At 37.2% G+C, this 12,391-nt stretch overlaps 1 protein-coding gene across 1 annotated transcript; it reads right to left on the bottom strand.

Moving 5' to 3' along the window:
* Nucleotides 1-367: 367 nt before the first annotated feature.
* Nucleotides 368-11,285, bottom strand: LOC134541903 (uncharacterized). Its single transcript, XM_063385642.1, has 2 exons — nt 11,089-11,285; nt 368-3,707 (listed from the first exon to the last, which is right to left on the bottom strand). The coding sequence occupies exons 1-2, from the start codon at nt 11,143-11,145 to the stop codon at nt 795-797; spliced, it is 2,970 nt and encodes a 989-aa protein (XP_063241712.1). The 5' UTR covers nt 11,146-11,285; the 3' UTR covers nt 368-794.
* Nucleotides 11,286-12,391: the final 1,106 nt, after the last annotated feature.

Raw genomic sequence — 12,391 nt, 5'->3', positions numbered from 1 at the left:
CAGATTTTTGAAAGCACTTAAGGGGCTTGCATTACACCTTTATCTTCATTTCCCCGTAATATAAAAATACGGTCACCGCACAAATTTCACAGTTATCAATTGACGACGAGAAGACTGCGCGCCAGTTCAGAGCCTTGAGCTTAGAGGCGATACCGCGCTAGAAATACCATCGAGCGTCGCGCTTATCATCCCGCCTCACTAACACACATACACCCCTGACGAGGCGGGCCCCTTAAGAACTTGGCAATCTTTGGCTGTTAAATCATTCTCTAAATACAGAAAAAAAAGTATTATATATTATGGTCTGAAGGAATAATAACAATAATAATTATAATAAGTGAAATTTTTCTGAGTGAAAAAAAAAACATTTTATTTTAAAAAGGTTATTTATTTTTGGACATTTAAAAAGTATAGCCAGTCGTCCAAACAAATATATATATTTTTTTATTTCATCACAATATTCAGGAAAATCCCATACTTTCAAAAAATAAAAATAAAAATACACAACTATTCAATTTAATTCCACAAAGGAATGTAGTCATATATTATTTTACTTTAATAGTTTTATGCTGTAATGATAGAACAAAAATACATTTTTTCCAGGAAATATAATACAAATGTATTGTTCAATTGATTGTTTTGACAATATCAATTAATACGTTTCCGGCCTGCAATTGATTTTCACTTAAGATAATTTATCAGAATTTTGAATGTTTCTTCGAGCACATAAAAAAAATCATTGTTTATTATGAGAGAGAGAGAGAGAGAGAGAGAGAGAGAGAGAATGTTTCTTTTTATGTCAATGTTTCTATAGACTGAGACCCTGCACCATCGGTTCGAACATAAGCTAATAAATCTTCGATGGCGTCCTTGTAAGTTGGTTGTATGTCATCACAAGCCAGAAGATGTTTGAAGAATGCCGAAAGGAACTCCCCACGAGTTTTCAACTTCATGTATTTGAAGCCTTTCAAGTGTTTTTTGGCATCGAAGTAACGAGCCAGGAACTTGGAGAACTCCACGTAAGACGTGATCTTCCCGTCATCCGTGAGCCGGGTGAGATCCAGGGCCTTAAAAACGGAATTCATGTTGACGGTGACTCTCCTCTCTTCCACTCGATGCTGGACGAACTCTAACGCTTTCGCCCCGTACCCGTTCAGTGAAACCTTTTCCAACCAGTAGAGCAGCAGTTCCGTTTCTTGGCCTTCCAGCTTCTTGGACGAGGCGCAGCGCTCCAGGATTACCTGGAGTAGCTCTCCCGTGGTCGGGTACACCGAACAGTTGAAGTTTCGGCCCAGTATGGCCACCACCTTGGTACTTGTTATAAATACAATCAGCGCTTCCAGGCGAGGATCCTCGAGCGCTTGGGGACCAAGAGCTTGGATCAAAACGATTATGTTGATGTTGGGGAGTGTTGGTGGTGGAGATGGTGGTGGGGGTGGTGGGGGTGAGGGTGGTGGGGGTGGAGGCGGTGGTGGTGGGGGAGGTTCGATGGGAGAAGATCCCGATGATGATCCAGGGCAATCCACTGGAGGGCACGCGACGGGTTCTCCGTCCGGACCCACTTCCTTGACGAACTCGGTTATCAAAGTGACGGCGATGGGAGACTGGACCATCTTGTTGCTCAACATGTGGTTCAAGATCATGACCACCGTTTGTCGTGGCCTGCTCCAGACATACAAAGGATACGCTTCCAGAACCAAGTTCCAGTTTACGCTTGTTTCCTGTCGCATGTACTCCACCAGTTGTATTGCCATGACTGTAATTTTTTCTGGGATGCCAGGAGATTTGTAGCAGTCAAACAAGAACGTGATGTCGCTAAAACCTCGCGGAAGTCGGTCTTCTTGATTGATGGACAGAACTTTTAGCTTCAGATGGACGTACAAAGCGGCAAACGGATTCACGAGGTATGTAGGAAGCACAGCTCTTTTCTTGATTCGCTCAATTATAGCAAGAAACATATCCACCGGATGAATGTAATCGTGAGGAATAAATCCAACTAGACATTTTTCCAAATCGATATCTTTTCTTGTTATTGCATTAAGAATTTGGTCTTTTATAATAATAATATCAGGTGGATATTCACCAGGAGTAATTAGATCGAAGATTAAATTTAAATCAAGTTCTTGTGGCGTAGGAAATTTAAAATATTGTCTAAAATCATGATCTATAATGACATAAGTGGTTTCCTGAAGGTAAGTAATTCCTATTTGTATTGTCTCTTTTAGTGACGGGTCAATCTCTGGAGCCATATTTAGTTTCATCAATATGTACCGTGTTATGTTGTATGGATTTGTCATGATTTCTCTATCAATATCCTCGAAAACGAACTGCAATTCCATATTTTCTGCAAAGAAAACATCAGCGAGGTATACTAAATTCTCCTCGACTTCGGGAGCATGCATATTGGGCTGGAGGTGGAGCAACAATGCTGCTAACAAACTCTGGGTCAGACGCATCGATCCACTGTAAAGCGCTGCGCACACCTGAGCAAAAAGATTCCCCATGGTGATCTCAATATCTTGGGACGTATATTTATCTATCGATATCGGGAACTGGATCGGCTGTGCCAAAATATTGAGGTACGCGAAATCTATCCCACTGAGGAAGTCAATAATGAGCGGTCCGTTGTTAGGCCTGAACACGTGATTCACGGATATCTTGTTATTCTCCAGCGCATGCAGCCACAGTTGTATTGAGCTGTGTGTGTGAGGAGGGGACACGTATATTATTTCTCTGAGGATGGTGATGCACTGCTGCTGAGGCTCCTGAAGAGAGATGTTCTGCAGGACGTACAGGATGTCCACCACTCTTATGAGACGCAGGCGAGCGGCGTTGTAGATCTGCTTCAGCGCCATGTAGAGCTCCGGGGAGAGGTGCAGCTCGGGGTTGTTGAGCACGTAGCCCATGACAGTCACGATGTTTCGGCGGAAGGTGGCGGCCATCTGGAGGACGATCACGACGGTGTCCTGGAGGGGCGGTTGTGTCGGGGGCGGTTGTGTTGGGGGCGGTTTTGTCGGGGGTGCTTGTGTCGAGAGCGGTTGTGTCGAGGGCGGTTGTGTCGAGGACGACTGCATGGTCGTCTGCTGTACCAGGGCCTGATCTTCCGGCGGAGTCGTCGGTTTCGGCGTCGTCGTCGGCGGTGGCAAAGCCGGCTGGGGCGGAGACAAGTTGAGCAACGGTATTTGGACGGTGATCTTGAAGTCAATCCGCATGACGCCGGGAACCCACGGTATCATATTCTCCGTCTTCCGGACTGAGCACGCCAAGCTGATGGAGTCGCCGGAAGGTGCGTAGTTGCCGATTTGGAGGATCTTTATTAACGGGTTCACCAGCCTTACTTTCTGGACCAAGACATTGCGGATGACGGAGGAAAAGTCGGCTATGGACGGGTGCTGCACGCGACGCACCACTAACCGCTGGAACACCTTGCTCGGAAGCATCGAGATCTTCCCGCTGATGAAGCGGTACTTCCCGCCTATCAGCTTCATGAAACTGTTGCTGGAGCCGCCGAGCACCGGCAACTTGAATCTGCCGAGTACCTGTCTCACCTTCGAGATCCGTAGAATTGACATTGCTCGCCTGTTACCCTCGTTATAAAACCTCGAGCTCAGTTCATCTGGATCGTAGTCCAAGCTTCCGTCGCTATCCAGGGGCTCGGGATACATGTCATCGTAGTAGGAGCGTTTTTGAAGGTGCTTTGACTCATTCTGAAAACAAGATATTAAAAGTTCTGAAACAACACTCTTTCCAGCATGCATGTAATGTTAGTTTGTTAACATATTTTTCTTACTAATCTATAAATCTATACCTCATGCAGGGCCGTAGCCAGACTATCATTCCGTAAAAGGGACAGTGTATTCATAAACACTAAAATCTGAAGATTAAACTTTTAGCTACTGCCTACACTTAGCCGGCAGGTGATTGCCACTTCGACTGACGATAGTGACAGACCTTGCACATGGTGTGGAAAATACAATTTTTTTTAAAATAAAGTTTTAACAAATTTTGGTGATGGAAAAACAGAACCCAGGGGGTGAGGGGGGGTGGTGGCGTCAATTCCAATGATTCCCAACTGGCTATGGCCTTGCTTATATGTAAAGGTCTTTCTTAAGTAGAATGTAGAAAGAATTCAAACAAGTAAATACAAAGTAAGAAATGTTAAATGTAAGCTAATAACCAGCTTCTATAAACTGTGGTGGTCAACCCTCTATCCCATCCTCTGCTTTATTTCAGTCAACTGAGGTGTTTGTGGCCTCGCTTTGCCCTTATGAGGAGACTAATGAATAATTTACGAGGGCTTATCAATAAGTAACGCACATGTCAAAATTTTAAGGTAGGAAAATAAATAGCAAAAATTAAATTATTTGCTATAAAGGTAACTAGAGGGCGCTACTGATTGGGTGAAATGCAAGATCTCATGAGTCCACGTACCGATAGCGTTAATCAGTCACCAGCGAAATGGCGTTAGTGATTACATCGTAAACTCTGGATGAACATCGAGCCGTGACAAAATTTCTTTTTTGCAAAAAGGAAAGAAATTTGGAGAGATCCGCCATTCGGAGATGTTGGAAGTTTACGGAAAAGACTTGTGTCGACCGTGCCAGTGTGTCTCGCCCAGTTCGTGAAAAATTGCAGGGATATTGTCGGGGAGTTTTGGAGCACCCATCATGCAGGAAGGACTCGTCACCCTCCAATTGCCATCTGTTTGGACCATGAAGAAGTTCCTCGGTGGTGAGAAGTGTGGCTCTGGCGGCAATCTCACACCTCACACAGGCCGTGCAAACATGTCCCTTCTCGCGGCCAACTCATGACACCGGGATGTGAAAACTGATCCATCGTTTAAAAAAAATGCCTCAACATGCGTGGAACTTTTATGGAAAAGTGATAGATGGACAACACTTTCATTTCTGTTTCATATTGTCAACTAATTCCTTTTTTTTTTATATTTTTTTTACATTATGTGCGTTACTTATTGGTATCCCCTCGTACCTGTGATATATTATGTATGGTTATATAAATCTACAAAGTTTAAACAAAAATAAAGGTATTATATATTGAAAATATTTGTAGTGCTAAAAGAATTCGCTTTTTTTCAAGTAGTAATGTGAACCAAGTAGCATTAGTTTGCATGTTCTCTTAGAACTATGTTTAGTATTAAAATACTTAGGAATCACAGCAAAAATTTTTTGATTTAATTTACGTGAACTAAATGCTCTAATTATTTTTTTACTTCGGCTGACATCAATGCTATGATCTTTTAAACATTTTTTGTTTGTTTTGTTTTTCAAATTAAAAGCATATGTTCTAGGAATTTCGTCAGAACAGCATACAAATTCCAAATTCCAATGTTTATACTGTGAAGTATGCTCTTCCTAGTGGTGAAAGTTCATTAAGAATACACACATCTGTATCAAGTGCAAAACTTTCTATATGTAATAAATTAATGTAAGAAGGAATTTAAAAAAGAAAAGTTCTTTTATTTTTTTTATTTTACGATGAAAATCTATTACTCAAATCATACAATGCGATTAGATTCATTAAAACTTAATTATTTGTTGAATTAATAGGTATTTTAGCGACTTGGAAACATGTTTTTTTGGGACTTACAGCAGATATTTGTGTAAAAACGTTTTTGTCATTATATTTAACATATTATAATTTTGTAACTTTAACAGAAAAATCTCAGGTTTATAAAAACCAAAATACGTTCAGTTCAGAGTGCATTGAATTGACTTGGCTTGAAAAATGAAGACTTTAATTGATCAAAAAGTATGTTAAGGAAACACCCCAAAATATGATATTTTAAAGTAAAATTATTTGTAAACTGCACATGAAATAATATTCCTTCTCGGTCATCAATTTATTTTCATTACACTACTGTGGCCAAGTATACCGTAGTGTCCGTTTGAAATGAGCATATGCTTGGATCCCTTCTCTTCCCCCTAGATTTTAATTGTTCAGGAAAATATTGTACACTCTACTATTTATAGTCATTGATTAGTAATTGCGATGACATGTGCTTGCTCTGCTCTCTACACCTAGTAAACATAAAGTTTGTGACTATCTATATTTTTGTAAAAAGGGCAGTATACAAAATACACTAAAAAATATATGCTATACACTATACAATATACTCATTATATTCTATACAGTACACAATATACGCTATCGAGATGGCATGTGCCTTTTAAGGGGGGATTATGCCTCTCCATCTTGTATTTTCACATATTTTGAAACTGCGTAAAGATTATATTTTTTTTGGCTTGACATGGCATAGAACTTAGCTTCGGCTACTGTCAACAGTGATTATCACGACAGCTGTAGTTGCCCATGTGAAATAATCGGCTATTTTTCCCCAGGGGGTCACAGACTGCAGCCTGTTAGTAAACATGTATGTGGTTGCCACGAGGAAGAGAATGTCTGGGAGATAAGCTGCCTTGACATTCCAATAATTGGCATGAAAAGTGCAACATTAGAATTATATCGCAATAATAGAAAAAAAAATTGGTTGTCTGTAAAGTCGGTTTACGGACGATATTTTAACGTGGCAACGTCATAACAAAACATTGATGAAATTATTGCATAGTTTTATGAATAAAATTGAATAATTTTATTGAATTATCAATATTTTGTATGGATACAAAGAAGGAGTGAAATGAAATCTACAATTTAATTGATAAATTTACTTGTATTTGCACGCATTAATTCAAATATGTTTATTACTTTAACGAAGAGATTATTTTAACTATAACTTTTATACATGTTTGCTATTTAACTTCTTCCAATCTCTGTTATTCTGTTAAGGATAGGAGGATGATTGGAAAAGTAGGAAACGAATGGGAGTGTTTCAAGTTTAATGTGCCCCGAAAAAGTCAAATCGATGGTTGTTCCAATCGAGTGGAAGAGAGATAGATGCGGCGCAAGCGTACAATGAGCGTAACGGGACACAGCGTAACGGGATAATGTGCGTTACGGGACACTTTTTAATGTTTGCAGCCGGCGTTCATCGATTTATTAGACGTTTTCACGTCAAAAAAATGACTTTGATTCAGGAAGGCTCTAAGCTTCGTCGTACAAGAGAGAGATAAATAGATAGAGACAGAGAGAGAGAAAAAAATGTTAGTGCACAGCGGGGAATGTTTGAACCCAGCAGAAGCTACGTAGGAATGGTTCGGAAACAGAGCGTGTGTTTTTTGTAAGACGTAAGCTCGAAAACTACTGGACCGACTAACAAAATTATTTCATTGTTATAAATTAACCTTGGTCTATATTAGCATTAGCTGTATTATAGCTTTATTAAAAATTATGATTGCGTAAGATATAGCAATATTTCTAATTAAAACCGGAGAAAAACTACTACATTGACTGCTGTCTTGGTTTACGTTGTCTAAACCTTTACAGGATCGGCAGGATAGCGATGTCAAGCCAGCGCGTGGCACACACGTGAGTTAGAAATATATTCTCTTTCATATCATTACATATGTCTTAAATTCTTATATATATCGCAAGAGAACTTAATTTTTGGGTCTCAATCCAGTATTTCTGTAATTATCTTTGCAATGATATCGACACTGTATTGGTTGAATAAAATTGAATTAAGAAAGGCCAGGTAAGAAGAAAATTAGTTGGTACTTGAAAGAAAATATTTTTCCACCCCTGGTAATCCGGGTATCAACAGCTGGTAGACAACAATATAGTGCCTTCACATGAAAGGATTCAGTTCAGATATGAAAGCGAAATATTGAGACGTAGAAGCTGTTGCGTAAAGTACCCTTCTGCAATTTGTGGTAGGTGTAATGTCAGTCGTTAGTCATAAGGCCTTTATGGATAAGTTAATTAGAACTATAGCCTATCCACAAATGTTGTTACGTGTCTTACGAACTACCTAAGCAAATGTCCTCATTTGGTATAAATAGACTCAATTGATTGAGAAAAAAAATCTTTCATAAAGGGTATAAAATATAGGTTTACCGTGGTTATGTAATAATAGTTTATATATAGTTTTTTAATTATCTAGATATATAAAAATGAATGATTGCTTGTCTCTTATACGTTCCTAAACCATTCATCCGATTACGATGAAACTTTGCACATTTGCCTATGAAACACAAGGAAGATAACTGTCTAGGTCAGATTTCGATAAAGCCAATACTTAAAGCAGAATTTAATTATTCTTGATGATACTTCGACATTTCATTGTTAACTCGTCGTTCATCCGATCTCTGTGGCATTTTGCATACATTACCTTTGAAACACGAGGAAGGTTACTGTCAAGGTGAGATTACGTACAATAGGTGGCGCGCAAGTCGTGTCGGATATTTACGAGTGAATATTTTATGACATTTCCTCTTTTCTATAGTCCAAATAAAATGGTGGCGTGCGAGGTATAGAGGCGTGAGAGCTATAGAGGTGTACACAAAAAGAGATAGAGAATTAGAGAGGGATAGAGAGGTTCTTTGTGTAGGTGTACCTACTTGAAATAAATATCAAAATAATTTTAATGTGGCTTTGCATAGAATACCGGACATTAGCAAGTTATTTATAAAGTTATACTATTAAGATTGTATGTATTGTACGCGTATTCGTTAAAATCCGGCTTTTGGTCAAACTTTTCGTCGGCAAAAAAGTTCGTGCAATTAACATGGTTGAGTGACGTCATATGTCTTACATACCTTCGCTAAAGAAAGTGACAGAATTAAAATTGGTTTCGAATTGCAAGCTATTTTAGTTTTGTGGGTTTTAATCAAATACTTTTAAAAAAAATATTTTTTGTGTGTTCTGTTTAACTCGTAACCGGTTTCTTTACTTTTTTGAGTAGAAAAAAGGGGTTTTGGGGGGAGGGGGGTTGTAACGTGTGACCAATATCGAATCCGTAATATCTTTCCAAATAATATTTTCGTGATTATTTTTTGGAACTTCATATTTTGACAATCGCTGCTTATTGGTCGACACATCATTGCATTTTACACTGAATGAAATTCTATACCTGAATGCAGATGCCTGTGGTATGTTCTGGATATATTTTTGTAGTCTATGACAGGACTTTGTTCCTTTACTGAGCACTTAAGTACGTTTTTATTTCTCCAACTCAATATATTTAACAGCAAAGCAATTTCAATAAGTACTTAGAACTGAAATTACAATGACAATTTAATATCTCTTTGTAAATGGAACAGAAATATTCAAGTAAAATCACAGATATTTGTAAATTTGTATATTTACATGAAAACAACTCTATCAGTACAAAATAGTGTTCGCAGTTATTCTGTGTTCGAATTCTTAACCGGTAATTTATGCTGTGTGTTGTTCCAGAACTGCTAATATTTTTCAGTATTAACTGCGCAAATTAATAAGAATAATACAACAAAATAAAGTCAAATTATTGAAATTTCGATTATATTTTCCATGGTTTAAAATTATTATGCTTGAATGAAACATCAATTAAAATATAAATTTATGCGCTAATTTTCATTAGAAATAATAAGGTCATTAATTCAAAAATCTATTTCATATATGCAAAAATAAAAATAGCTTTGTGTAGTACAAAGTTCCAATATCTTTCTTTTAGTATTACAATCTATATATTGGCAACTGGTTTCCAAAAACTAATCTTTTGTAAACGTACAAAAAAATTTATTCTGTACAGAATAGGCTGAGTGATTCAATACTACCGATTTAGTGGCGATATTTACCGTTTTTTTTATAACTTTCTCTTAGATTTTATTATTTTTCTGTACCAATTTTCTTTCATTAGGCTTATTTAATCTGCAGGAGAACGCTGGACATTTTTGGTCCTTGCTAAGTACTTTAAGTTGCAAGGCAGGCTTGGCATACCACAAAGCTAAAATTTTTTTAAACAGTTCAACAATAATAATAAGAAAACAAAATTATAATGAAAAAGTCAGGTTTCAGTTGACATACGAAATGCATAACGATTCGATGCTACATAAAATTAACTTCCTGAAATCAAAGGAATTTTATTTTTGTATGTCATTAAAAGTGAAATATTATATTGAACGCACCTTCAAATAATGTAATATCCTCCCTCAAAAACTTTAATACCGATAACCGGTAACTAACACTAAAACGTTTGTGCTAATTTAAATACTTGTTTTCTAGTCTACATTAAGCCTTATATTTCAGCTCATTTTGTTTTTAAATTCAATGTTTTAAATTTTCTAAATGTTTGATAAACTGTCACATTTCTGATAGATTTTACAAAATTTAGAATTAGATGTTTTAGGGAATCACTTCAACTAAGTACATTACAGTAAAAAATAAATACTAAAAATATGGCGGGTGGTTCGCAGCAAATCAGAGTATCCGGCAATTTTGAGAAGGAAAAATTTGGAAGAAAGCTTGTCAATTGCTTTATTTTCAAAATTTAATTATCCATCTCATAAGTACTAGTTTTGAGATTTTATAATGAAGTGTTTAGCCTAGTATTCAAGTCTGAATTTTGGCACACGTAGCTATATTTGAAATATATTGAGGACATAAAGAATACTGAAAGTGTTCCCACGTCAAAAACCAATAATACTTTTTTTCTCCAAAAACGATTGGAACCGTTTTTTTTTTTTCGTGTCGCTACACGAAACCAGTTGTTTGGAAACTAGTTGCCAATAAATAGTTTGTAATACTACAAACAAATATATTGTAGATTTGTACAACACATGGCTATGGTTTTTTTTTTGCATACATGAAATACGTTTTTCGAGTTGATACCAAGTATTTCTTACGAAAATTGAAGCACAATTTTATATTTTAATTAATGTTTCCATCAATCATATACATTTTTTTTTAACCATGGAAAAGATGATCGAATTTTCATTAGTTAGACTCTCTTTTGTTTTATTATGTTTATTGATGGGTGCAGTTGATACTGAGAAGCTATTCAGAGAGCGGTTTACAAATAACGTTAACCATTGGAGGTACTGGGACAACAAGGACAAGAATCCGAACCCAGTACATATTACCAAGAACAGTATATATAAATTTTTTTTAGCGACACAGTTTGTTTTCACGTGAACGTACAAATAGATACATGTAATTTATGTTCAGTTAAAAATTAGACTCCAGTGCGCTCACCTGATAGAGCGCGCGCGAAGACGAGACGGCAAGCAGGAGCAGAAGGCATAGGGCCATGTCGGGAAGAGCCAATCGACGCCCCGTGTGAGCGAGCTGCACGTCGCACCTCGCTTATATGTCTGGGGCGACCGTTCGGGCCAGCCAGCTCCCTTCAAGTTGACCTTGGCCCTGTCCGTCCGTCCGTGCGCACAATCGTGCACAAAGGCCTGCACTCGGCTTTTTAAACCTGAACCGTATCAATAAAATTTTTCATTATCCCCATCCCGGCGCAGGCAATAAAATGTTTCCCTCGAGAACCTGACCTCTCCCAACCACTGGTGGACAATGGCTGCTAATGTTCCACTTCAGAGGAGAGGAAATGCGAGAAGGAAAAGTGAGGGTTTGATTAAAAGAAAACTACCCGAGAAAAATTTGGTTTTGAATAACTGCGCAATACGTCATGAAAAAAAAAAAAGTCCTGAGCATTCTTTCCAGCTGCTTAAATGCCATCCCGTACAAATTAACTACACTATACTTGATCAGCGGGGACATAAAATGAAAGAACCTTAAAGAAATTTTGTATAGGCAGACTTGGATATCCACACCGTGACTATTGTTTGTTGAAATAACAGTAACATGCTAAAGTAATTACGTACCTACAAAGAACGATTCTAATATAAATAATAAGACCATTCTGTTTAAGTGCATTTATTAGTTAGGTACTTCCATGGTTGCGTAAAGCCAAAAATTATTGTTACTAACAAAATTAATTTGAAATATACAGTATTATTCGCGTAGAAGTCAATTTGATGGCAACAGATTTAAATACGGGGCAAGAGAGTGATTAAGTACCTTTAAATGTTTTACTTTCTATCTAGTTAACATCCCGTGAGTGGTAATGTGAACTTACATTTATATGTATTACTAAAAGGGTTTTTAAGGGATGTCATCCAGACTTACCTTTACACCATCAAAGTATTTATTTTAGTTTTAAAGTGTTCTTCCCAAACTCTATTTGTATCAACTAAGCAGAGGTATATTTCTGAAGTGCAAAACTGTTGTATTATAATGCCGAGGAAGATAAAAAATAATATTTTATTTTATTTGTTTAGAAATATTTTAGATTATTTAGTCTCAAATTTCTAAATCTTTCATTTAAACATACTTATACTCAGTCTTATACATCATTTAAAAATTTATCTTCAATACTTAAAATGCAATTTTCGTATCACATTCATTGGAGATTAATGTCAAAATTCTCCACCTCAAATTTTGTATGTTATCATGTTTTAAAATCTGTATAGTGTTCTCGTGATAAATTGAA

This window comes from Bacillus rossius (genome assembly GCF_032445375.1).
Source record: "Bacillus rossius redtenbacheri isolate Brsri chromosome 4 unlocalized genomic scaffold, Brsri_v3 Brsri_v3_scf4_2, whole genome shotgun sequence".
In the NCBI taxonomy this organism is placed as follows: Eukaryota; Metazoa; Arthropoda; class Insecta; order Phasmatodea; family Bacillidae; genus Bacillus; species Bacillus rossius.
The sequence above is the reverse complement of the archived record's forward strand: the minus strand, read 5'-3'. Positions and strand labels throughout refer to the sequence as shown.

Bases quoted from the DNA above. Each gene is read 5' to 3' on its own strand.
- LOC134541903 (XM_063385642.1), bottom strand. From the start codon at position 11,145: ATGGCCCTATGCCTTCTGCTCCTGCTTGCCGTCTCGTCTTCGCGCGCG. The intron at 3,708-11,088 runs GTGAGCGCACTG...TCTTGTTTTCAG, and splicing joins CTTCGCGCGCGCTCTATCAG to AATGAGTCAAAGCACCTTCA.